The sequence below is a fragment of the Pelobates fuscus genome, chromosome 2, assembly GCF_036172605.1.
Source record: "Pelobates fuscus isolate aPelFus1 chromosome 2, aPelFus1.pri, whole genome shotgun sequence".
Taxonomy (NCBI): Eukaryota; Metazoa; Chordata; class Amphibia; order Anura; family Pelobatidae; genus Pelobates; species Pelobates fuscus.
This window is the reverse complement of record NC_086318.1, coordinates 19,255,872-19,283,806: the sequence shown is the minus strand read 5'-3', so window position 1 is coordinate 19,283,806 and position 27,935 is coordinate 19,255,872. Positions and strand designations below refer to the sequence as shown.

The 27,935-nt window shown below is 41.6% G+C and overlaps 1 protein-coding gene across 3 annotated transcripts in view; it reads left to right on the top strand.

The window, feature by feature from the left end:
- Positions 1-27,935, top strand: part of PTK2B (protein tyrosine kinase 2 beta) — a 143,103-nt gene that overhangs the window by 40,419 nt on the left and 74,749 nt on the right. For all 3 annotated transcript variants that reach the window (XM_063441980.1, XM_063441978.1, XM_063441979.1), the window contains one exon: positions 25,432-25,668. In XM_063441980.1, coding sequence (XP_063298050.1) covers positions 25,477-25,668 — 192 coding nt within the window. In that variant the 5' untranslated portion in view covers positions 25,432-25,476. The remainder of the gene's footprint in view (positions 1-25,431; positions 25,669-27,935) is intronic.

The window sequence follows — 27,935 nt, the reverse complement described above, 5'->3', positions numbered from 1 at the left end:
AAAACATGCAGGCGTGTAGAGTAGTTTGAGTGAGAGAGAAGCTATCACATCAGAAAACCCAGTGGAGCGCTATAATAAATGAACTTACCCTTAAAATAAGGGATACAGAATATATAGTATGATAAATGTCTAGAAAAAGAGATAAATGAGGAGATAATGGTGCAGTATATCTAAAACTTGCAAATGGTAAAATAGAAAGCCAAATGTAGCAAACTCACATGGCTTAGAGCCTGGGAGGATAGGCTCAAGTCACACATGCAGGCTTCTTCTATAGTAGTGTCCAGGTGCTCAGAAAAAAGAGAGAAAAATGGAACAGACTCCTAGTGTATTACCCTTTCAAATGTATATCTCAAATCAAATAGGTGCAAATAATTGCTCACCTTGTTGAGAGCCAAAGGGAACTGGGCTCTCAGTATAATAAACACTGTGCCTTTAAGAGGGCACAACTCTTCTTTAAAAGCAGGAAGAAGATGCTGCAGCACATAGGACTCAATTTAAAAAATAAAGACACTTTATTATAAACAAACATAAAATATAATAAAATACCATCTAATAATGGTTCTTATAACAATCCTTGCTGTCCGAGACGCGTTTCGCCTTATCTCCAAAAGGCTTTCTCAATCGGTATCCTGCTGCTCGTTATCTTCCTAACTTATACCCGGAAATCCACTCTGATTGGTGCCTCCGATCCTCAGTTAGTATTACCGTCCGTCCTTATAAGGAAGAAAGTTCCGGTTAAGCTGTAGCTGGTTATCCTATGAACGGAAGTGACGTATCGGAGTGGCCGCGAACGTCACTTCCGGTGACCACAATCATCATATATTGTACTGGCAACTGCCAGAGAAATCCATCTATGTAACTGGCAAAACTTATTAGTATCCAGTAGTGGATATTTGCGGTATATAAGAATAAAATAGAGAAAAATAGTATCAATATGGCACATTGAAGATAAAGATACATTAATAAAGAACATTAACAATACTTTCTAAAAATAGAGACACATAAATAAAAAAACAAACACTCTTAATACTTGCTGCATAATTAAAGTAGCTTATTCCTGCATATGTTAATTTACAAAAAAAAAAGAGGCAAATAACATTATAGAACACAATAAAGATGTCCTATTTACATTAAATTAAAAAAATGCATGTTAAAACACATCCAATCTATTAAAGTAAAAAGTTTGAGACAAACAGAAATTGAAATATAGGCATTCAAGTTACCGTATGTATCTTAAAATTATATATAAAATGTAACAACTCATAATTAAAAATATATTCTCATTAGGATGGACATATCACATATCATAAAAAGTGGCAAAGCTCAAAGTCGTTGTTCAGACCTTTTGGATGTAAAGTATCTAATTGAAATATCCATTTCATTTCTGTTTGTCCCATTTTCCTCACCAAATCATCTCCCCTCCAATCTGTGGCTACTTTTTGAATGCCCATAAAAATAATTTGTTTAGGATCACTATTGTGAACATTTTTAAAATGGAGAGACACACTATGTTTCATACATCCATTTCTTACATTTCTAACATGTTCTTGTACCCTTATTTGAAGGGAACGCGTGGTACGGCCAATATATAACAGACCACAAGGACATGTTGGCATATCAATTACTTTTTTTGTATGACAAGTAATAATATCCTTAATTTTATAACTTTTTGGGGGTTTTTTTTAGGATCCGAAAACTCTCTAATTACTCTTTTATTATTAATAGTATTCTTACACGCCCCACAAATTCCGCATCCATAAAAACCTTTAGGTGCATTAAATGGGTTGCTAATATTCGTGCATCTATTGGCGGGATTATTCGTAAGGTCATTTCGTAAATTAGATACTCTTCGATAAATAATTTTAGGTTGGTCCGGTAAAAGAGTATTTAAAATGTCATCACTTTTAAGGATGGACCAATGTTTACAAATTGCTTTTTTTACTAATTTACTTTGAGTGTTAAAGTCGCAAATAAAGGCTATATCACTTTCATTGGAGGTCGATGATTTATCTTTATATTGTAAGAGGGCATCCTTGGCTCCTTAATGCACCAAAGGCCCAACTTTTGAGGATAAGACGCAATTGCACCGACACTGCTGTATTTCAAAAACAAGCGCAGAAAATCATTAATGGTTTTTCTGATAAAGGTTATCATAAACAACTATTGGATAATGCCTACCAAGAGGCAACTCTTAAAGACAGAGATGCCCTCTTACAATATAAAGATAAATCAAAAGAGAAGAGGATTAAGACAGATGTTGATGTATTTAAGCGTATCGTAGTGACGTATGGTTTGTAGTGAGGGTTGGCTGTTAGGAGCGCAACATAAGATCATGAATTGAGGGATCTGAAAGGTTTAGTATAGGATTGGGACGAGTTTGCGTTAAAGAGAAAGGCTGATTGAGGCCTTGGGGTAGTGATTGCCGTACATGAGTAAGTACCTGGTGGCAGGGCTGCCATCAGAAATTTTGGGGCCCCTGACAAAGCACAAGGTCTGGTTCCCCCCCCCCCCTCAGGCCCGCCCACGCCCTACCTAGTCCGCTGACAATGTTCAGGACTGAATGTGGTGTGTATAGTGGAAGTGAATTAGAATGTGTGTAATGGATGTAGTGTTTGTGTGTATTAGATACTGTTTGTGCAGTGAATGCAGAGTGTGTGTTTGTGTAGCAGATGCAGTGTGTATAGTGAACGCAGAGTGTGTTTGAGTAGTGGATGTAGTGTGTGTACCGTGATGTAGTGTGTGTTTGTGTAGTGGATGTAGTGTTTGTATGTAGTAGATGAAATGTGTTTAGTGGATGCAGTGTCTGTAGTGGATGTAGTGTGTGTATTAGACGCAGTGTCTGTGTATAGTGAATGCAGAGTGTTTCAATTTGTGGTGGATGTAGTGTGTGTACTGTGAATACAGGATGTTTGTGTAGTGGATGCTGTGTGTACAGTTGATGCAGAGTGTATGTTAGTGTAGTGAATGCAGAGTGTGTGCATAGTTTAGTGAATGCAGAGTGTGTGTTAGTGTGTAATAAATGCAGAGTGTGTGTTAGGGTGTAGTGAATGCAGAGTGTGTCAGTGTAATGAATGTAGTGTGTGTGTGTAAATTTGTAGTGAATGCAGAGTGTGTGTTAATGTGTAGTGAATGCAGAGTGTGTTAATGTGTAGTGAATGCAGAGAGTGTGTTACTGTAGTGAATGCAGAAAGTGTGTTAGTGTAGTGAATGCAGAGAGTGTGTTAATGTGTAGTGAATGCAGAGAGTGTGTTAGTGTAGTGAATGCAGAAAGTGTGTTAGTGTAGTGAATGCAGAGAGTGTGTTAATGTGTAGTGAATGCAGAGAGTGTGTTAGTGTGTAGCGGATGCAGAGTGTGTGTTAGTGTAGTGAATGCAGAGTGTTAATGTGTAGTGAATGCAGAAAGTGTGTTCGTGTGTAGCGGATGCAGAGTGTGTGTTAGTGTAGTGAATGCAGAGTGTGTTAATGTGTAGCGAATGCAGAGTGTGTGTCAGTATAGTGGATGCAGTGAGTGTGTTAGTGTGTAGTGTATGCAGAGTGCATGTTGTATTAGTGAATGCAGTGTGTGTATTGTATTAGTGTATGCACTGTGTGTGTTAGTGTATGCAGTGTGTGTGTTAGTGTATGCAGTGTGTGTGTGTGTGTGTGTTGTATTAGTGTATGCAGTGTGTGGGTTGTGTTAGTGTATGCAGTATGTATGTTGTGTTAGTGTATGCAGTGTGTGTGTTAGTGTATGCAGTGTGTGTTGTGTCAGTGTATGTAGTGTGTGTGTGTGTTGTGTCAGTGTATGTAGTGTGTGTGTGTGTTGTGCCAGTGTATGCAGTGAGTGTGTGTTGTGTCAGTGTATGTAATGTGTGTTGTGTTAGTGTATGTAGTGTGTGTGTTGTGTCAGTGTATGCAGTGTTTGTGTGTAAATGTGCAATCTGGGGTGAGGGGGAGGGGGGGCATTTTAACATAAAAAAATATTTAAATTGTTTCATCCCTGGTGGTCCGGTGGCATGGTGGGGCCCCCCGGCTTCCCTGTTACCGCAGAGGGGGCCCAGGCAGCACACAGCCTCTTCTCTTCTCTCCTCCAATAACTCTCGCGAGACCCGCGGAGCGTTGCCATGGCAACCGGGTCTCGCGAGAGTTATTAGCAGAGAAGAGAAGAGGCTGTGTGCTGCCTGGGCCCCCTCTGCGGTAACAGGGAAGCTGGGGGGCCCGCGGCTGCACACATAGATCGCGATATTCGCTATCTATGTGTGCAGAAAGGGAAAGTGGGGCCCAGGACTGCCAGAGCAGTCCGGGCCCCCAGGGCCGCCGGGCCCATGACAACCGTCATGGTTGTCACCCCCTGATGACGGCCCTGCCTGGTGGTATGCCTGAGTACCGGGTCAGGTAGGTTGGATGTTTTTCTTGGCCTAATGGCAGTATGACCGTAGGCCTGGGTAGAGAAATTGTAAAGAATTAACATACCGTGGGCGTAAGACCGTGAGTCAATCGTAATAAACCGAGACCGCGTAAGGTCTTGTATAAAAAGGTCTTGAAAACAGTGGAGAACTATACCTTGAATGAAGTACAGGAACTATGATGAGCGTAACTGGTTTAATGTGTAGAAATCGGTGGAGGCCTAGAATAATACTGGAGCTAAGGATTAACCAATGAATATTTACATAGTTAACGACAGATGTGACAGTATGTAATAAATACCAACATGTCTCGCTGTGACAAGTCTAGATTGCTTAATTGTATTTGAGGCCTAGACCTTGATGAAACCAAAGTGAGAAAATACTATACCTGTTCCTGTAATAAAAGAACTTGAAATAGTAACTTTGAGCAGGAATGCAAGAAACCGATGCAATCTGTGAAGCCAAAGAAATGTGACAGAGGCAAGGATAAATGACTGCGTGATTTTAAGGAGAAGATGTAGTACAGATGTGGATTTAACGGAATTACCCTAGAAGATCGTGTTTAATAATTAATATCTGTACGTAGGGTTTGAATAGGGTTGGTGTATAGTTAGAAAAACCTGTTCTTTATATTGGTGACATGAGAAGTCTATACGAATTAATAAAATGACTATTAACACATAGTTACTAGTTAATTAGGTGTAGGGGAAAGGACCGGATATTTATTAAACAATTGTTGAGATTTTAATGTTTTAAATATATCAAACCGGCAAACACAGTTTTAGAAAAAGAATGGTAGTTAGACCGGATTAAATAACTTAATACTGACAGGTAGGCATCAGCAGTTAACTGACCGAACAGGGAATATGCGTTTATATTTAAAATTCGTGTGAATGAAATTCATGAATTATTTAGAATGGTTTAAAAGAATTAACTGTACTCGGGATTTGTACCATGCGTTCGTTTAAACCGTACGAATAGACCAGTAGTGAATTAGGAAATAGCGAGGGGTGAATAGGATTTTCGTCTAAAGTTAAAGATGCATGAACGGGTAAGTAGGTAAGTACGTGGTTCGTGCGTATGACCGAACAGTAACTCAGAAATACAATGATTAATATTAGCGTTATACCTACACATAGTTCAGCATTTTTTTCCGTACGAATACGTAAATGATGCGTAAGTGTAACGGGCGTTCGTCCGTTTTAGCGAACACTGCATACGTAAAACGAGCATGGATACGTTTAAAGAAAGACAAAGGGAGCCTACCCCTACGTTTTTAGGCCCGAACGGAGGGAAATAGCCGAACGCTATTTCCCTCACTTAGCTTACTTGAGCGTGCCGGTCTCGTGACCGGAAGCCAGGTACCGCGACCAGGAGGAAAAACCGAGCGGCAGGGCCTCAGAACGGGCGGAGGATTGCTCTGAACCTCTTGCTGCAGGAGACTGAAGCTGTTCTGGTGGGAAGCTCGGACCGGAAGTGCTGGTTGCTATTGGGATAGACAATCAGCTGAACGGCAGAGGTGAGTAGGGGCTGGGAGTTTAAGTAGGGGACTTACTCCTCCCACAAATTCAGGCCTAATGGCCTTTCTACATGCAGATACAATCCATTGGTGGAAAGAGACTGTTATGCAACTCTCCATTTGATACACTACACTCTATGACAGAGTTCCAGAAATAATCAGCCCTTTAACCGGCTCAATCTGCATGTGTATAAATGTAATAGTTTTTATTTTCTCCTGTGTTTTATGGATTCCATGTGGGGGCATTTACATCACAAAACAAACGTAAACTGGGCGCAAGAGAAGCTCCGTTCTTAAATCACAAAACAAATGGTTTCATCAATTGTTTAAGTCTGTTTCGTGCTTCGTTCATATAGCACATGGGTCCTCAAACTCTGGCCCCCCAGATGTTGCTAAACTACAACTCCCATGATTATTTGAATTACATAGATAGCCAGAGAATCATGGGAGTTGTAGTTTAGCAACATCTGGGGGGCCAGAGTTTGAGGACCCATGACATAGCATTTTGGAGTCTTTGATTTTTGACAAATCACAATTTGTTTCTAACTACCGTATTTATTCGAGTATAACGCGCAACATTTTGTACCGATTTTTAATTTAAAATTAGGGGTGCGCGTTATACTCGAATAAATATTCGAGTGGGTGCTCCGATTATACCTCCCAGGACCGCCGGGCTCATTACAAGCCCGGCGGTCCTGGGGGGGCGGGCATCAAGCGTTTACTCACCTCCGTGCAGCTCCTCCAGCTTCCCAGTGTAAATCTTGCGAGACCCGCGGCCAGCTCTGACGTCAGAGCTGGCCGCGGGTCTCGCGAGATTTACACTGGGAAGCTGGAGGAGCTGCACGGAGGTGAGTAAACGCTTGCTGCCCGCCCCCCCAGGACCGCCGGGCTTGTAATGAGCCCGGCGGTCGGTATTATCGGAGCACCCACTCGAATATTTATTCGAGTATAACAAGCACCCTAATTTTAGATTAAAAATCGGTATAAAATTTTATACCGATTTTTAATCGAAAATTAGGGGTGCGCGTTATACACGTGTGCGCGTTATACTCGAATAAATACGGTAAATGTACACGTGTAGAAAGCACCATGTTTTGTTTACATTCAGTGTATGCATAGTGACTTGCTGCATGTACTAGATATTGCTAGTTTGTAACCCTTTCTGTACTGTCCATAAATTGTGTAAGATTGTGTGATGGGAGATCAGTTAACCACCTTTGTCAAATAGATGGAAACCGATCAGAATGAATTCACAAAGCAGTGATCTGCAGAGAATTGCAAAGTTAATAACAAAATAGCCAAGTTAACTTTTATTTTTAATTTGAAATGTAGCACATTTGGTCTGGTTGTAGTGGAGAGCAGGGGTAGCAGGGCTTCTTCTCCGCTGGTTACTCCACTAGCTATTCAGGAACAAGCTGTAAACGTCAAGACAGCAGGCATAATTACAAGATAATCCATGAATATCCCATCACCCTTCCCAATAACTGTCCGACACTCAGTATTAGGAGCAGAACTGAACCTTTAATGGCCAGGCTGGCCTTTTATGCAAGTTTTGCCCCAAAGGTTACCACCCAGGTGGACCTTGTGGGGCACCGATAAAAATATACAACAACCAATAAAAACAGAGTCAGGTCATAAGTCACTCCCCCATACATTACACACAACCACCCCCCCCCTCTGCTCAGGATTGAGTTAATTACTGTATCAATAAAATTATCTCCAAACAGAAAAATAAAAATGTTCATACTTTCTGAAAATACCCCCAAAACATGTCATACATGCATAATACCAACATCCCCTGATAGCCCGATCTTGGGGAGCAACATACTGAAAAATCACCCAGATCGGTTCAGGGGTTCGAAAGTTTCACGGCGGTCTTATTTTACCGACCGCACACGAGGTGTAAGCCGAGATTAGTTCCAGGGGTGTGGGCTGTGCGGTTGGTCTCTGTTCGGGAAGTTGAAATGTATGAAAATACATCAAAGTATGGTTTGTGTCTTAGTTTGTGCAATTCCTCTCGTTCGTGTAATCCTTTCTACCGAATGCCGTTCTGTTCCCTTGTGTTTCCCCGAACTTATACGAGGATGGAAGTCTCTGTGGTGTTTGTGCTGTTGAGTGTCTGATTTGTGTTCCAGACACTCGACGACCAAACACCACTGGTATAATTCGTATGCTAAGATGGCCGCCGCCACGTGTTCGTAGAACGAATGTGGCCACCTAGGAGATTTGTTTGTGCAATCAGAAAGTGTGAACCCGATTGGGGAGGTTAATTGGTGTCACACTCCTCGCATGGGTGGCCTGGTTGTTCAGTATTTAGCTTGTTTGCTGAACTATATATTAGAAATAGCTGAACAGAGAGATATTACCAAACAACCAGACGAATGATACAAAAGGATAGCTTGTTACTTGATCCTACAAGTAACGAACAGTTGCAATCCAAATAAAATAAAGTAACAAAAAGTGGTTATGGACAGCCTCTAGTATCAAAGGTGGATAGTGGCAAAACCCATTCCGCTACACTGGTTTTATCAGGTTGCCAGGTTTGTTTGATTTGGTCGATTTGGTAGTTTTGTGCGCTCCACAGAAAAAAATACCAACAAATAGGTATAATAGCACACTAAATATGATAATTGTGAATATTAGTAATCAACACAGGACTAAAATTTCAACAATGAACCAAAATTTATTGACAGCTGGTGTATCTCTAAACCCAATATCAAGTAAAACATTACAATGTGTCAAAACCTCTCATAATTCTGACCATAAGAATACGCATATATATAAACTTCCCACAACTGGCTACAGTATCAAGTAAAGACAAGCGGCATGTAACTGCCTAAAATGGGAGGTTTATAAGAAAAAGGAGGTATCCTAGATGTGGAACTACTGGAGCGAATACGATATATACATAAACAGGGACAGTAAAGAGCACACTGAATCAGTGGGAACAACGTCCGACCTACAATAACAAACAATAGGAACATGAGAAATATAGCGAGTAATAAAAAATGCATATATGAGTGAAATGTAGAGGATCGACGCAGCACTCTATACCTGGGGTCTGACATTTATCAGTTCCTCTTCTATCGGGACCCAATTCAAAGTTCGCGCCTAAACCAAGCAACCAGCAATCAGCGGAAAGGAAATGCATTTAAATCTTTATTGGTGCGGGAAGGTCTCCCTGTTTGTGATAATACAGAGTTATGTCTAGGTTGTTTAATAATACGTATAAATCTGTGCTCATTTAGTAAGGTCTACTATCAATTTGTTTTATGGGTATTTTGTAATCTCTAATAAATAAATAATAAATGTATTGCCATGTTGAGGACGTATAATGTATGTAACGGATCACCTGGCACCCCGACTTGGTACCTCCGTTAATGGATGCTCCTAGTGCTTCCTGAGGACTCCAAGCACTCTGGCAGACACCACAATCACCGAATCCGAGAAACCTTTGAATTCTCCCAAGCATATGAATGCTGTAGACCATTGAATAGGAACCATACAAATAGGCTTGTACTCCTAGCAGTCAACTGGAACAGCATGCAATAAATCCTTCCCCCAATAATGAGACGACACATCACTTTGAGGGTAAAACAGGAACTCTCGACTGGCTCATCCAGCCTGGCTTTTATTACACTAATCCACATACAGGCCACACCCAGGGGGAGGCATAAAATAACCAATCACATACATGGTTCAGCCCACACATCCCCTCCCCTCAGATAACATTAAACTCAATTATCCAGTACACTTTTTCAGCCAAGTTCTGGATGTACCCCAAAACCCGGGGGTACACCTTTAAATCCAGCATCGCTGGATAGCCCTTATTCAGGGGGACAACATATCCAAAATTCAAGTAATTCGGATGAATGGTTCGTGAGATATGGGGTTCCAAAGATTTGACCGACCGCATGGGTAAAGTATCCGAAAACAGTTCCATGCATTTTGGCCCTGCGGTCGGTCACAAACAAGGGAATGAAAACAGGCGAATTGCCTGTGTTATAGAGCCTGGAGAGGGTTTGAATGAATTCCCTTGTTTATGGGGCTCTTTCTACCGAACGGCGGGTCATTCGGTAGTTTCCATACGAATTTCTGGAAGTATGGAGGTCTCAGCGGTGTTTGCCTAGTCAAGTGTCCGATTTTAGTTCCAGACACTCGACGGCAAAACACCGCTGTTCGGTAGTTTAAGATGGCCGCCGCCACGTGTTTGTTTCCCGAATGGCGGCCACCCAGAGGACAAAGACCACACTGCACTGATTGCCAATTACCTGTTTGCAACATTGTTGCAAACGGTAATTGGAGGCACACTCATTCCTGGGTGGTCTGGTTGTTCGGTAGTTTCACTCAATATACTGAATGGAGTGATTCTACCGAACAATCAGAATGCTGCATACAAATCACCCAGGATAAACTTAACACATCTATAAATACATATATAATATTACAGGCAGTACACTTGAATATGCTTCACAGTCTTAAAGGGACAGTAGTCCCAAAAGTCCCAATATGTCCATAGATGCTGTTAAAAGGGCCAGTAGCAGCAATATACAGTACAATATGCCCCAAATAACCCAGGGGCCATAGTCAGTAGGTAGGAGGCTAGCAAACAGGCTTCTCCAGGGCCCAGTGGCGAGGTTGGTTTCGCCACAATGTAGATAGAAGGATTTAAAGGTAAGTGATGAATAGTCGGCGAGAAATAGCCTGACAATTTGTGTTTGTTATATTGCCATATCGCTCGGAAGATCGATGGTGTGCTGGGATTAAATGCTGTTACTGTGCCTTCAAGGGCACCTATAGTAATTATACAGATCGGTTCTAAATAGTAACCGAACCGGACTGTTCCCCTCTGAAGAGCTGTGGGCGAAATGCACGCGTCAGTGGCGCTCGGTGATCCTGGTAGACAACTAAATTTAAGACCTTATTATTAGATCAGGAACGGTTTGTTAATTCAACCAGGATCCCGAGTCTTTATACATTCATTTAACCAAATATCTATCTGTGCCTTAGTGATTTAAGAGAGAGATACATAGTATTTAAGGGGTTCTCGACGACCAAGGTAGACAGCCAATTTAAGACTATAATTCCACCAGGATCCCGAGCCACTATATATTCACTCTACTGAGGACTAACTTGTGCAATAACCATTTTGGAGAAAGCTACACAGTATTTTTTTACTGGGTTAAAATCGAGGATAGGTGCCCTTGAAGGCACAGAAGTAGTTTTATACGGTTTCCAGCAGCTGGCTTTCCTCTTTTAATATATCTTTTGGCATTACAGGAGATTTGGAAATTAAAAGTCCGGTTACTATTTAGAATCGATCTGTATAATTACTATAGGTGCCCTTGAATGCACAGTAACAGCACTATTTAATCCCAGCACACCATCGATCTTCAGAGCGATATGGCAATATAACTAAGACAATAATTTGTCAGGCTATTTCGGGCCGACTATTCATCTAATTCCTTTAAATCCTTCTATCTACATTATACGTCCTCACCATGGTAATACATTTATTATTTATTTATTAAAGAATGGAAAATACGCATAAGACAAATTGATAGTAGACCTTACTAAATGAGCATAGATTTATACGTATTATTAAACATCCTAGGCATAACTCTGTATTATCACGAACAGGGAGACCTTCCCGCACCAATACAGATTTAAATGCATTATCTAATAATCTAGGCATCATTTCATATTATTAATAATTATAACTGTGATACCACAACCTAGGAAATGTTATTAATGGTATACCGATACATTATTTTTAACTTACCAATTGTATATAGATTCTGTTTTTTACTTTCACCTTGAACACAAATGCACCACTTACATTTTATATTTTCTTTTCATTTATTTGCATTGATAATAATAAAAGTTACGTTTTACCTCAATTAGGGCACTCAATCCTTGTCTCTTTATTAAAAGTTCTCCAGTCACCTGGGTTACCCCCCAGAAGAGTTTTATCTCTAAGCTTCTATCTTTTTCTAAATTGTTTTACTTTATATATTTCGGTTTTGGGTTTAGAGATACACCAGCTGTCAATAAACTTTTGTTCATTGTTGGAATTTTAGCTCTGCATTGATTACTAATATGAATTCACCATTATAATATTTAGTGTACTATTATATCTATTTGTTGGTACTTTTTTTTTTGTGGAGCGCACATACATATTCCAGTTTTTGATTTTCACACATCTAGTCGCTCATTACACGTATGTTGCTGCCCGAGTTTTCATTGAACTGTCGTTACCCTTTTTAGTTCATTCCAGTTTTGGTCAGTTTGCCAAACTGGGTCAGTTTGCCAGATCTGGTTAGTTTGACAGATTTGGTCAGGTTGGTAGGTTGGTAGGTTTGGTCAGGTTAATAGATTTGGTCGGGTTGGTAGATTTGGTCAGGTTGGTAGGTTTGGTCAGGTTAATAGATTTGGTCAGGTTGGTAGATTTGGTCGGGTTGGTAGATTTGGTCAGGTTGGTAGGTTTGGTCAGGTTAATAGATTTGGTCAGGTTGGTAGATTTGGTCGGTTTGGTCAGGTTTATAGATTTGGTCAGGTTGGTAGATTTGGTCGGTTTGGTCTGGTTAATAGATTTGGTCAGGCTAATAGATTTGGTCGGGTTGGTAGATTTGGTCAGGTTGGTAGATTTGGCCAGGTTGGTAGGTTTGATCAGGTTAATAGATTTGGTCAGGTTGGTAGGTTTGGTCAGGTTAATAGATTTGGTCAGGTTGGTAGATTTGGTCGGTTTGGTATGGTTAATAGATTTTGTCAGGTTGGTAGGTTTGGTCAGGTTATTAGATTTGGTCAGGTTGGTAGATTCGGTCAGGTTAATAGATGCGTGGGATAGGCATAAGGCCATCCTAAATATACAATAAGGCCAAGGACTAATGAAAGTATTTAGAAAATTGGGCAGACTAGATGGGCTGAATGGTTCTTATCTGCCGTCACATTCTATGTTTCTTTATGTTTCTAGGTTGGTAGCTTTGGTCAGGTTGGTAGCTTTGGTCAGGTTGGTAGGTTTGGTCAGGTTGGTAGATTTGGTCAGGTTGGTAGATTTGGTCAGGTTGGTAGATTCGGTCAGGTTGGTAGATTCGGTCAGGTTGGTAGATTCGGTCGGTTTGATAGATTTGGTCAGCTCTCCTCTCCTCACTGCTCCGCTAGTAAGACCCACTGAGAGAATGGCTCAATGATTGACATCTCGGCACTCCACCTACTGGCTAAGAAGCTTCTGAGTTGTCACAGGTTACCTAACCTAATAACGGGGATAAATATTCAGCTCACAACATTTCTGCTTTTCACGCCTTCAAGGGCTAAAAATGCTCATAATTCATGTCATCATTTTTCTCCAGATGAGAACACTTGGTTCACATCTCTTCGTCTTTCATCAAAATGTGTCAATGATTGTCAGATGTGGTGTTTCATTATTTGTGGCTAATGTCAGCTGAACCTGCTTCTTCCACCACCGGGAGCTGCTTCCCTGGGGGTCACGTGCCCCGTCTCTCCAGCATATTAAGGACCTGCTGGATGAGCAGCATTCACCGCCAGGGTGACTGGAGACACTTGTCTGCCAATTATCACAAAGAATGTGACACATTGCTCGGGTACAATTAGTTCTCTTAGCGTGAGTGTCATATGCGCTCCTTTCACAATCTGCCAACAAGGCAGCTGTGAAAAAAAACTGAAAATCATCACGGCAACATTAACGCTGCCCCTGCTAGGAAATAAAGCAATCGGAGATCGGAGAAGGCCCCGTGGCGTACACAAACACAAACACAAGAAACAAGAAAACAATAACAGCTAGATCGCTGCTTGTAGTGTTTTACAAACTGATTGAACTTGAAATTTGCTGCACAAAATAACAAAACCCGCATTCTACACTGACGTTCCTGAAATAAAGTATTTTTAAAATCTGTTGCTACGCCACGCTGAATTTTTCCCACTAAACTGTTAACCAACTTTCCATTTTTCCTGCTTAATCATGTCAGTGCACAGTTCTATTTTGTATGTTAACTATGTTTTAAAATGTATTTTTAAAGTTTTATGTATAGAATTAGAGTGTTTTTACGCAGTTTCAAAGGAACACCACAGGAACCATAACTGTTACAGTGCTTTCTGATTTACTCTGGGTCCCTCACAGAGTATGCATTTAACTGGGATACATTGTACACTGTAAAATGAATCACAAGGTTTAATATGACAGACAGAGAAGACAAAATGTTAGAATGGGCTACAAACAAAAACAACTGGCAACATTCATTCCTATAGTTTCCTTCCATGAATCGTCTTTGTTTCCTATTAATAGCTATGAATCAGTCACTGTCTTCATCACAGTAGTCATAGTTACTTAACGCACACGTTAATCTAATCTTCCAATGGGACGTCATGGTTTAATACAATGTTTAACCCCTTATGGTTCATTGATATTCCAAGCACATTATGATATAGAGCAGAGATGGCAAGAAAGTTAGAGTCTCACTTTGAGTATTGCTACAACACGCAGGATGCTTTGCCAGCCTATGTACATGTGTATAGTTTATCCCAGGGATTGTGTACAAGGTTCTACACATATGACATTGATAAGATGTGAGCAGCAGTCCCTGTAAGCACCATAACCACTACTGTGAACTTCAGAAGGAGTGGTGCCTGCTGCGTCTGCTGTCTTCTTTAATTAGCCCTGTTGGGGGGCATTTCCACAAGTAGGTCAAAACTCCTCTGTAACGCATCACAATAGAAACATTTATATTTTTAAATAGGTTTTTCTGCAAGCAAGCTTTGTAGTTAAGTTATTACATTTTTTTGAACAATAAAAAAAATAATTAATAATCAATAGTTAATTTACAGAAATAGCAATTACTGTATAGCGAGGAATGATGGGGCAAGCAGAGCATACTGGGGTCACGAGGCAGCCGGTACTGGATCCCACAATCCTTTGCTTTCGAGAACAATGGTTGTCAAGAGAAATCTTGATTCATAATATCTTTTAATTTGTAACTGTGCAGGTCCACATGGCTCAGGAAAACAAAAGAAAGAATGCTGGACTAACCACATTCATCCCACATATGCTTTTTTTATATGCCTGCATAAAATCACATAAATAGCTGAATTAGGAGAAATTATTGCAGTATTCATATGGTGTCCAAAAATATTCAAATTATAAAAAAAAAAAACATTCTTTATGTAATAACTGAGCTGGATGTCCAGCAGCTTAAATAAAATGAATGCTGTTTATAGATTTGCGTTGGTGTGTTTATAACGTGTGAGTGATTTAGTGAAGGAACGTTTATTGGACCAGTGGGTGCCCAGTCGCTAGTTTTAAATATTTAGTAGACATGCTCCTACCTGCCGCATGGTAGACGGGGCTCAGAGGGAGGTTTAAAACCTCGGGGTCTCGATTGATTTAATTGAGATTTTTTGATGCAGTGGCTGGCTAGCAGCTACTGGCCACCGCCATATATTTAACCCTCGTCCGGGTTTTAGCTATTTGCTCACTGGTGGCTAGCGCTGCCAGGGGGCAAATAGTATTCAAATTATCTTTTTTTGCAAAAAGCAAGTGAATGGTAATATGGGAATGTGCGTCCTACTAGATGCATTCGGTCCCTGTTCAGTTTCACATCGGTACATTGTAGCTCCCCCGAATCCTATACTTTGTATTTAGTACTTTTAATCCTGACACTAAATAAATCCAGATAATTGCTGACTGAATTCCGTATTATGTTTAATAAATATAAGAATTGCCAGTATGGTCTAAATTTCAGTCATATTCCCTGAATAACCCTGACAATAATACATACTGTGTATGAGTGAGTCACAGAGCTCTACAGCAATAAAACTCACAGTAACATATACTGTGTATAAGCGTATCTCAGGGCTCTACAGCAATAAAACCAACCGTAATATATACTGTGTGAGCGAGTCACAGAGCTCTACAGGAATAAAACTCACAGTAACATATACTGCGTATGAGCGTATCACAGAGCTCTACAGCAATAAAACTCACCATAATATATACTGTGTATGAGTGAATCACAGAGCTCCACGTCAATAAAACTCACAGTAATATATACTGTGTATAAGCGTATCTTAGGGCTCTACAGCAATAAAACTCACAGTAATATATACTGAGTATGAGCGTATCACAGAGCTCCATGGCAATAAAACTCACAGTAATATATACTGTGTATGAGCGTATCACAGAGCTCCATGGCAATAAAACTCACAGTAATATATACTGTGTATGAGTGAATCACAGAGCTCCACGTCAATAAAACTCACAGTAATATATACTGTGTATAAGCGTATCTCAGGGCTCTACAGCAATAAAACTCACAGTAATATATACTGTGTATGAGCGAGTCACAGAGCTCTACAGGAATAAAACTCACAGTAATATATAATGTGTATGAACGTATCACAGAGCTCTACAGCTATCAAACTCACGGTAATATATACGGTGTATGAGCGTATCTCAGAACTCTACAGCAATAAAACTCACAGTAATATATACTGAGTATGAGCGTATCACAGAGCTCCACGGCAATAAAACTCACAGTAATATATATTATTATTATTATTATTATTGCAATTTATATAGCGCCAACAGATTCCGTAGCGCTTTACAATCTTATGAGAAGGGATTTAACTATAAATAGGACAATTACAAATAAACTTACAGGAACAATAGGTTGAAGAGGACCCTGCTCGATCGAGCTTACATTCTATAGGAGGTGGGGTGTAAAACACATTAGGACAGGAATTTGCAATCAAATAAGGTGGACTGCCCTTTAGGAGAGGGCAAGAGACAGGTATGTGAGGTAAGGGTTAGTCTTGGAGGCCATATGCTTTCCTAAAGAGATGGGTTTTAAGGCACTTCTTAAAAGATGCAAGACTAGGGGAGAGTCTGATGGCGGTAGGCAGGCTATTCCATAGGAAGGGAGCCGCCCGCGAGAAGTCCTGCAAGCGCGAGTTGGCCGTACGAGTGCGGACAACGGACAGGAGGTGGTCACGGGCAGAGCAGAGAGACCGAGAAGGGACATACCTATGGATCTGTGAGGAGATATAAGAGGGGCTAGAGTTGTTCAGTGCTTTATAGGTGTGAGTTAGTACCTTGAATTGACTCCTATAGCATACAGGAAGCCAATGTAAGGACTGGCAGAGGGGTGAGGCGTGAGAGAAACGACTAGAGAGGAAAATCAGTCTAGCAGCAGCGTTCATTACAGACTGTAGGGGTGCAGTACGGCTTTTGGGAAGAGGGTTACAGTAATCCATGCGGGAAATTACTAGAGCATGGACAAGCTCCTTGGTAGTATCTGGTGCAAGAAAGGGGCGGATGCGGGCTATGTTTTTAAGATGGAATCTACAGGATTTGGCAACATGCTGGATGTGAGGCTCAAAGGTGAGACCAGAGTCAAGTATGACGCCAAGACAGCGCGCTTGCAAGGATGGACTGATGTTGGTACCACAAGTTTAAAGGGAGAGTGAAAGAGGAGGATCAGTATTAGGAGGAGGAAAGACAAGGAGCTCAGTTTTTGAGAGATTGAGTTTCAGAAAGCGGGAGGACATCCAGTCAGAGATGGAAGAAAGGCAAGCAGTGACACGTTGCAGGACGGCAGGGGAGAGGTCCGGGGAGGAGAAATATAGCTGGGTGTCATCAGCGTACAGGTGGTAGTGGAATCCAAAAGAGGTAATAAGTTTGCCAAGAGAGGCAGTATAAAGAGAAAATAGAAGGGGACCAAGGACGGAGCCTTGGGGGACTCCAACCGAGACAGGGCGAGGGGAGGAGGTATCATTAGAAAAGGAGACACTGAATGAGCGTTGGGAGAGATAAGAGGAAAACCACGAGAGGACAGAGTCACAGAGACCAAGCGATTGAAGAGTTTGAAGAAGGAGAGCATGATCAACGGTGTCAAGGCCGCTGAGAGGTCAAGAAGAATTAGTATGGAGTAGTGGCCTTTGGATTTAGCTGCGATTAGGTCGTTAGTGACTTTGATAAGGGCAGTCTCTGTAGAGTGGAGAGGGCGGAAGCCAGATTGAAGGGGGTCAAGGAGAGAGTTGGAATTGAGGAAATGAGACACACGGGTAAAGACAAGCCTTTCCAGAAGCTTTGAGGAAAAAGGGAGCAGGGATATGGGACGGTAGTTAGAGAGGGTGGATGAGTCGAGGGATGTTTTTTTTAGTATAGGTACTACAGTGGCATGTTTAAGGTCAGCAGGGACGATGCCAGAAGAGAGTGAGCAGTTGAAGATGTGTGTTAGAGAAGGCACGAGACAAGTGGAGAGAGATCTGATAAGGTGAGATGGGACAGGATCGAGCGGGCAAGTGGTGGGGCGAGAGGAGCAAAGAAGAGCAGCCACCTCTTGGTCAGTAGCTGGGGAGAATGTCTGAAGGGTAGGAAAGGCATGATCTATGTGTGATTGAGAAACAGAAAGGCAAGGAGGGGAGAATTCTTTCCTTAGCTGTTCAATCTTGTCAGTGAAGTAACATGCAAAGTTATCAGAAGTAAGGTTAGTTTTGGGGGTGGCCACAGCAGGGCGAAGAAGAGAATTAAAGGTGTCAAAGAGACGCCTGGGGTTGCGGGAACATGAACTAATGAGAGAGGAAAAATAGGACTGTTTGGCGAGGGCAAGGGCTGCACTGTATGAACACAATATGAATCTATAATGGAGAAAGTCTGATTGGGTACGAGACTTCCTCCAGGAGCGTTCAGCACAACGGGAGCATCTTTGCAGGTAGCGCGTTGATTTAGTATGCCATGGTTGGGGGCGGGTCCTCCTTGAGGTGCTTGTTTGGAGTGGCGCTGCAGTGTTCAAGGCAGATGTAAGAGTAGAGTTATATATGGAGATGGCCAGTGAAGGACAGGAGAGGGAAGGGATGGACAGCAGTTGTGAATCAATGTCAGCTGACAACCAGTGGTGTATCCTGGTTTTGTGCTGCCCTAGGCAGGACAAAACTCAGGCGCCCCCTCCCGCCCGCGCCACCCCCACCCAACCCTTCCCCCGCCTTCTAAATACACACATACACATTCGCTGACAGATACGCATACACTAGCTAACAGAAACACACACACACTAACAGACACATACACACACACTAACAGACATGCATACTAACAGATACACACACACTAGCAGACACATACACACTAGCAGACACACACACACACACACACACACACACACTAACAGATACACACTAACAGACATACATACACACACTAACAGACACACACACACTAACAGACACATACACACTAACAGACACACACACACACTAACAGACATACATACACACACACACACACACACTCACATTTTTAACACATATTTTTTTAAAATGTAACCCCCCCCGCATCCTTACCTTTGGAAATGCTGGGGGGGAGGGGGTTCTCTTCCTCCCTGGTGGTCCAGTGGCTGCTGGGTGGGCGGCATTGGCGGGCGGCAGGCTGGCGAGGGAGCACTTCCCCTGAGCTGTCTGCTCAGCTCCCTCGCGCGTCGCAGAGTGAGGCTGGGAGATGGAATATGACGTCATATTCCGGCTCCCAGCCTCACTCTGCGGCGCGCGAGGGAGCTGAGCAGACAGCTCAGAGGAAGTGCTCCCTCGCCGGCCGCCCACCAATGCCGCCCGCCCAGCCTAGCAGCCCGCCGGCATGTCTGTTAGCCGCAAGGCTAACAAGACATTTGCCTTGGGCATTTGGGGGCGGCTTTTTTTGCCGCCCCCTGGAAAATGCCGCCCAAGGCAAATGCCTTGTTTGCCTCGCGGCTAATACGCCCCTGCTGACAACTGTTGGAGATCCAGAGAATTAAGGTGTATGAGTGAATCACAGAGCTCAACGGCAATAAAACTCACAGTAATATATACTGTGTATGAGCGTATCTCAGAACTCTACAGCAATCAAACTCACAGTAATATATAATGTGTATGAGCGTATCACAGAGCTCTACAGGAATAAAACTCACAGTAATATATACTGTGTATGAGCGTATCACAGAGCTCTACAGGAATAAAACTCACAGTAATATATACTGTGTATAAGCGTATCTCAGAACTCTACAGCAATAAAACTCACAGTAATATATAATGTGTATGAGCGTATCACAGAGCTCCACGGCAATAAAACTCACAGTAATATATAATGTGTATGAGCGTATCACAGAGCTCCACGGCAATAAAACTCACAGTAATATATACTGTGTATAAGCGTAGCTTAGGGCTCTACATCAATAAAACTCACAGTAATATATACTGTGTATGAGCGAGTCACAGAGCTCCACGTCAATAAAACTCACAGTAATATATACTGTGTATGAGCGTATCACAGAGCTCCACGTCAATAAAACTCACAGTAATATATACTTTGTATGAGTGTATCACAGAGCTCCACGGCAATAAAACTCACCGTAATATATACTGTGTATGATCGAGTCACAGAGCTCAGCTCTACAGCAATAAAACTCACCGTGGTATATACTGTGTATAAGTGAATCACAGATCTCTACAGCCAGTGGCGTACACAAGATCCATGGGGCCCCAGTGCAAAAATTGATCCGTGGCCCTCCCCCACCCCCGCGCACTTACCCTGCACGGGCCGGTGCCGCTACACATGGCGGCGTGCACCTGGTTGCAAGGCTGTGACCGCGGTGTGCCGCCGGTGAATGCAGATACACTTAACCCCTTAAGGACCAAACTTCTGGAATAAAAGAGAATCATGGCATGTCGCACATGTCATGTGACCTTAAGGGGTTAAAGGACCACTATAGGCACTCAGATTACTTTTTTTTAAATTTAATTTATTCCCCCAGCCTCCCTACCTTTGGGAGTCCAGTGGAGTCCTGCTGTCCGTGGGGTCCTGCTGTCCAGTGGGGTCCTGCTGTCCCTGCTGTCCAGTGGGGTCCTGCTGTCCCTGGGGTCCAGTGGGTTCCTGCTGTCCAGTGGGGTCCTGCTGTCCCTGCTGTCCAGTGGGGTCCTGCTGTCCCTGGGGTTCAGTGGGGTCCTGCTGTCCCTGGGGTCCAGCTTTCCAGTGGGGTCCTGCTGTCCCTGGGGTCCTGCTGTCCCTGCTGTCCAGTGGGGTCCTGCTGTCCCTGCTGTCCCTGCTGTCCAGTGGGGTCCTGCTGTCCAGTGGGGTCCAGCTGTCCCTGGGGTCCAGTGGGGTCCTGCTGGGCTGCCGGTCGGGGGCCCCTAAGGTGGCTGGCTCCTGGACCCCCCCAGGAGAAGAGGCTGGCAAAATGTGGCCACACTGCCTGGCACCCAGTGGCGTGCATACCAGGTCGCAGGGTGGCCGGGCCCTCCGGTGGGCCGGGCCTGGTCGCTGCTGCAACCTCTGCGACCCCGGTATGTACGCCACTGTCTACAGCTATAAAACTCACAGTAATTCTCACATTTGCATGCTAAACTTGTGAAAAACACCCCTGAAACAAGTGCTGAGAATGAGGTTTTCAAGACAAGTAGAGGGTGGTTTGAGAAGTTTAAAAGGAGAAGTGGCATACACAGTGTGGTGAGACATGGTGAAGCTTCCAGTGATAACAAAGACGGGGCTGAGAAATGTGTTGCTGAATGTAAAGCCTATGTAGAGGCTGAGGAATTCTTTCCCCATCAAGTGTTTAACTGGTATGAGACAGGCCTGTTTTGGGAGAAAGAGGACCTACATAACAAAGGAGGAGAAATCATTGCCAGGACCCAAGCCAATGAAGGACAGGCTAACCCTGTGTTCGGTGGGAATGCGAGTGGGGATTTTAAATTGAAACCTTTGCTAGTCTACCAATCAGAGAACCCGAGGGTATTTAAGAAAAACGATGTCCTAAAAAGCAAATTGCAGGTGATGTGGAGGACTAACAGCAAAGCTTGGGTAACCAGGCAATTTTTTATTGAGTGGGTTCATGAGGTGTTTGGGCCAAGTGTTAAAAATACCTACAAGAAAAATAACCTGCTTCTTATAGATAATGCTTCTGCTCACCCTCCAGGATGGAGAACGAATTGATGGAGTTCAGTTTTATTACTGTAAAGTTTTTGCCCCCCAATACCACTCCTTATTCAGCCCATGGACCAGCAAGTAATTTCAACTTTAAGATGCTTTACACCAAAGCACTGATCCAAAGGCACAGAGCTAACCCTTAGAGAGATCTGGAAAAATCATTTTAATATCCTACATTGTTTACACCTCATATAAAGTATGGGGGGATGTGTCTCATAGGACCATAAACTCAGCCTGGAGGAAATTGTGGCCAGAGACTGCCCCTGAAAGAGTCTATGACAGTATTGAACAGGACTTAACTGGACTTTTTTTCGGTAACTCTGATCCCAAATCTGCGCTTACCTGATCGCTGGCGATCCCCGCCAACTATCGCGATGTGGGGACTTGCCTGGCATCCCAGGCAGTACCCCTGCAGCTGATCCGGTCCCCCCGACCGTGTGATTGCGGGGTCCTCGCGATCACATGGTCAGAATAGCCGGCTTGTGCAGTGCCTGCAGGGGGAGTGCCTGTGCTCTCAGGCTACCCCCTCATGCATGCACAAAAGTTTAGAAAGTAAATAAAAGTTATTAAAAAGTTTCATAAAGTTAATAAAAGTACTAAGATCATATATATATATATATACAATATTCTAAGTGTTTTTAAATGTTAATATATATATTAATATTTGGGAATTTGGGAAGAAACAGCACATAGTTTTGTAAAGCAACTGTATTCCGTGTCAAATTGTAAAATGCTGAAAATACAGTCTGCTGGTTTCCATGGTGATTACTCCCTATTCAGCAGTTTGCCTCAGAATAGCACCTGCTTGTACCTTGATATATTTCTCTTGTGTCTTTTATGAAATACATTTATATATATATTTGTGCTCGGGATTTCTAATAGGTTATGGAATGTATCAGAAGATGCAAAGTTGGTTGTGGTGTGCCAAAACCAACGTATGAGTAGGGCTGTAATAAAAAGAGGGCCCACAAAGGTGAAATGTAATATATAGATCATTTTACAAGGCAATACGCTACTAGAGGAATTTAGTAACTTTTTTGTTAAAACTTTTATAAGCGAAATTTGTTGAACTACACATTTTATATAGTATTTTTTATTAATAGCAGTGTTGATATAGCATTTTCCACTTCACGATTATACTGTTGGATTATTTAACAATAAGTGATAGACCCACATGTTTTTTTTATTGTGTTTTTATGAAAACTATAAAGAGGGAGTTAAATAAATACTACCAAAAGTAAAGAATCCCCTCACTTGCTTAGATATTTAGCTAGCTTTTAAAATACAAGTAGCAGTAAGGGGTCATATATTAATCTTAAATGATAAGATGAAGCAAAAAAAAAAATCTAATTTATTCCACTGTTCAAAATATATCACCTGTATATGTTTTAGAAAGGTAAACGATACAGAAAAGTTCAGAAACACACTGGTATTTACTAATCATTTGATAAAATGTATCGTTCATTGTAAGTATCGTTTTTTTGCACGTAAAGTGTTAACAAAACAATATTATATTTCGAAAATAAATTGAAAGCTGGAGCTTAAAAATAAAGATTTTCTTCTTCAGCAGTTTACCAAGAATAAGTGGCTTGGTATCAGGAAACTGTGGCTACTTAGAGATGGACAAAACACAAAAGCTGAAACTCATTGTAACTGTGAAAACAATGGCAAATGCTCTGTGGTATTTCTAACCACTTATTTTAATTTATTTCAAGTACAGTCAGTGGAACACTACAACCGCCAGACATATTTCTAACATTTTAATAGCAGATAGTGCATTTTTATCAATGCATTGTGCACTAAACTCGCTTAAATCCAACATTTCAAAATCACTCTTAACTTCTGTGCTGCTTCTTAGATGCTTTGGGATGAGGGACTGAGCAAATCCTCGGATATGATATCTGTATGGGGACATCGTCTGGGATAGTTTAGAGAATACGGAGAGATGATTTGTATGAACTTCACGTAGCTTTTCACGGGCCAGCTAAAGGTGCTTGAGCCTATCCTAACTAAGCGGAGCTGCCAGTCACTAATAAATATCTGAAGAAATTGTGGCTGATAAAGTTTAAAAATTAGGGGGGTTGCTAGAATTTGGGGTAGAATTTGATCGCTTTAGACTCATTTAATGTCACGTTCTCAACTCCTGACTTATCGAGAGGTTCTGCTCTGTTGAGCATTATAAATCTATAGATACATATTTTGTAAACCATAATCACTTTAAAGAGACCCGACTCCACCCCCTGATGCTGTTACCCAATGACAGCCCTGGAAGGCAGGGCAGTATGCAGGCATGTCTAATATGATTGTCAGCCCGATAAAAGATTAATGGACGTTAAAAAAAATTACAGTAGACAATGCATGTCCAAGGATTCGATAACCAGATAGCAGAGCTTTTTGTTCTTCCAAAAACACTCCCCCAAATCTTGACTTGCATGTTAGTTGATCTGCCTCTCAGTCACATGTCTAGTCATAAGTAATGGGGGAACTGTAGAATTACTCATCACAGATATTTAGCACATACTTATCATTAGTTGTACCTAATGGCCCACCTGTCCCTCTGGAACGGCCTCCAATGAGGTCAGATATGACAATTAATTGAAGATGCTATCAGACCAGGAGACATTATTATGAGCTAATGTGTATTGTTTGGGAATAATGAGAGGAGTAATACATGGGAGGCCAACAGAAGATAAACACAAAAGTAACACATACTGTACATATTACCGTACATGTAGATCAGGGTCTACAAGCTGCAAAAATTATGAATAAGAGAATATTTATTTGTATATCAAAAGCAAATAAAAAAAAATACATTAGTCTAACGGGACTCAACAATAGGAGCACATGTTCAAAAAATAAAATAAAGTATGGGTTAAAAGAGAACCCAAACAACACCAAAAACATGCAGGCTAAAATGAACTTCCAACTGGAATTTGGAGACCAGCATCTAATGTTTATTAATTAGGCATATCACTTTGAAATGATCAATGATTATGTGATATTCTAAGGATGTCATATTGTGTGAATGTCGAGTTATTAGTCAGTAAGAATTATTGTTAGAGATTGGTTCTATAGAAATTAGGTGCCACATTTTCGGTTGCGCCATATATATTATATTGGTAGGTAATTTCTTCTTCCTTATTACATAAGCAAAAGCTGTACTAGATATTATTATAGCTAATAGATTAGCTAAAAGATTCAACACATGGAAGGACTGCTGGATAAAGTAGAGTTGCCCAAGAGAATGACTTCATGATTGTACTTCAATATCTCAAAACCCATTTTCACATAATGTTAATCTGCATGGCAATGATCCCTGACTATCTGGCTTTTGTCTGGAAGTCATATGGATGCAGGTTTTGAAGTTACTTTACCAAGTATTTGTCATCTGCCCTCGTAATTCGTTATTTTCTAGCGAAGTATTCCCTTGGATCTTGAAATTGCAGTTACCATCATAACACGTATTATTCTTGTGTGCAAGCATTTAGAGTGTGATGAATTGGTGGATCCATCTAGTGAATGATATGTGACAATATATTTGTTTCTCTTTTTTTATGTCACAGATAAGTAATGACCTCTTCTTAGCTGGTTCACTTCTTGGTCCCAGGATGTCACTGGACACTCTAAGCCGATCGAGAGTAGGTACCATTTCCAGGCAGGATGGACTCGGAGAGATACCTCATGATGGAGAGATTAGTAAGGAGGACACAAGGATCCTCAAAGTGTGTTTCCACAGCAACAGTTCCAACCTCGTAAAGAACTTTAAGTTGGTTAAGTGCAGCATAATGACCGAGATACGAGTAAGTCTTGCCTTTCTACCTTCTTTTTGTATCAAACTAGAGACACAGAATGGTTTGTCAATATAAAAATATTTGTATCAGCAAAATTATATCAATATTGTATATAGTAAGATAGCGTGTTGAAACAGTTCTACTGAAAATTGAGAGACCAGATGAGCGTTCACTAGAATTGTATATGTGACCTAGAACAGGTTGTAACAGTGATAATAATCTAGTCACAGTTATTCTGTCACTATCTTTTTAAGTCAGAAAATAAATAGGCTAACATGTAGACACATACCTCAACTTCATGTGGCAAACGGTTGTTGTTTTAAGAACGATTGTAGACATTTTCTGGTTTGAAAAGATTATGTTTTATAGAAGAACACAGTAGTTTAGCTAGTATTAGTACCATTTTCTTACAAGTCTAAAATCTTAATCCACAGTGTAATAAGTGGTGCCAACATACATGGAAATCTGTAGTTTTTGGGACAAGGCTAAACATGTACAATGGCTGTGTCTGTCCATGGGACATCTTATGGGGTATACACGTGTGATACAGGGGCTACATTACGGCATATAATACACCATGCAACATAATTTTAACTCTTTTTCATTTTCGAAAGGTTCGGTAGTCTCTGTTTAGCATGGCTGAAGAATACAATTTTATAAAGACAGAGGTGAAGCTTATTTGGTTATTCATTACAGTGTGATATTTGGGGGAACTCAAAGTGATTTTCAAATATTAGGCCAACATAGTCAAGCATGGAGAGACAAAATGATTTGCGCACTTTAAAGTCCAGTTCAGCTATTTTGTTCTAAAATGTCACGTTAAATTCACTTTAATTTCCTGATCATTCATACTTTGGTATCCCTGGTAGCATAGATCTCCAAAAATAAACTAACATAAAGTAGTGGCGATTTAATGGGACACTATAGTCACCAGAACTACAGCTTATTGTATTTGTTCTGGTGAGTATAATCATTCCCTTCAGGCTTTTTGCAGTTAACACTATTGTAACGGGTCACCCGGCACCCCGACTGGGTACCTCCGTTGAAGGATGCTCCTAGCGCTTCCTGAGGACTCCAAGCACTCCAGCAGACACCATAACCACCGTAGACTCCTTCAGGTAGCAAAACAGGAACAAGCTCTTATAAGAGTTTAGTAATAATAGCAAGAGAGTATGACGAGCATAGCAATCCCTTGTAGCAGATTTCCCCCAATAAGAGACAGGACTCTAAATTGAGGGTGAAGTAGAACTGTTTTAATAAGTCTCAAAGGACTTTATTTTATGCACGTTCTTACACAAAGTTACCACCCACATGGTCTTCTGGAACAGCCAATCAAATGCATTAAAGTACAGTCAAACACTCCCAGTTAGGACACACAAACCCTCCCCTCTGCCTGGGATACAATTACTGTACACGATGGGTTAACTTAATTATCACAGGCAGGAAAATATACAGTTTCATACAATATTCATAACTCCCAAAATATTCATACAATCTCCATAAAAAATACATATTCTGAATCAGCATACTCCATATACAAACATACTCAAACATCATACAATTCCCTCCAGTGGTTTAAAAGTTAGGTGGAAGTCCTATTTGACCGACCGCAAGCATGGCTTTCCTGCCCAAAACAGTTCCATAGATTTGGGCTGTGCGGTTGGTCAATTTTCTCCTCTATCCTGGAGATAATCGGCTTAAGTAACTGTAGTAAACTCAATTATCTCCAGGTACAGAAAATATCACTATGTCACAACTGCAACAAAACACATTAAAATACATAACTAATATTCTATAGAACTAAACTCCCTATAGCCGAACAGCGCTCAGATCCCACGAACACAGTCAAATCGCCATGGGGTTAAACAATAGCAAGGGCTGATGAGAGGCCGAGGAGGGACAAAGCAGCCAGTTCCAACTGGTCTGGCAGTGTCCCTGGGACAATGCCCTGCTGGAGAACAATGGGACAGGAAAAGGGGGAGGGGAAGAGGCACACCTTCCCATGGATTCAAATGGGCAGAAAAAGTGTCCCAAAATCCAATAAGCCCAAACAGACTTTTAAAGGGACATACACCCCAGGGCGATAGTCATAAGGCAGGAGGCTGGCAATCAGGCTCCTCCAAAAGCCATGGGGCAAAAGGCAGTTTGTCACAACTATCTTTTCAGAGAAAATGCAGTGTTTACATTACAGCCTAGTGATAACTTCACTGGCCACTCCTCAGATGGCTGATAGAGGTGCTTCCTGGGGCAGTGCTGCACAGTGTGACTGCCATTTA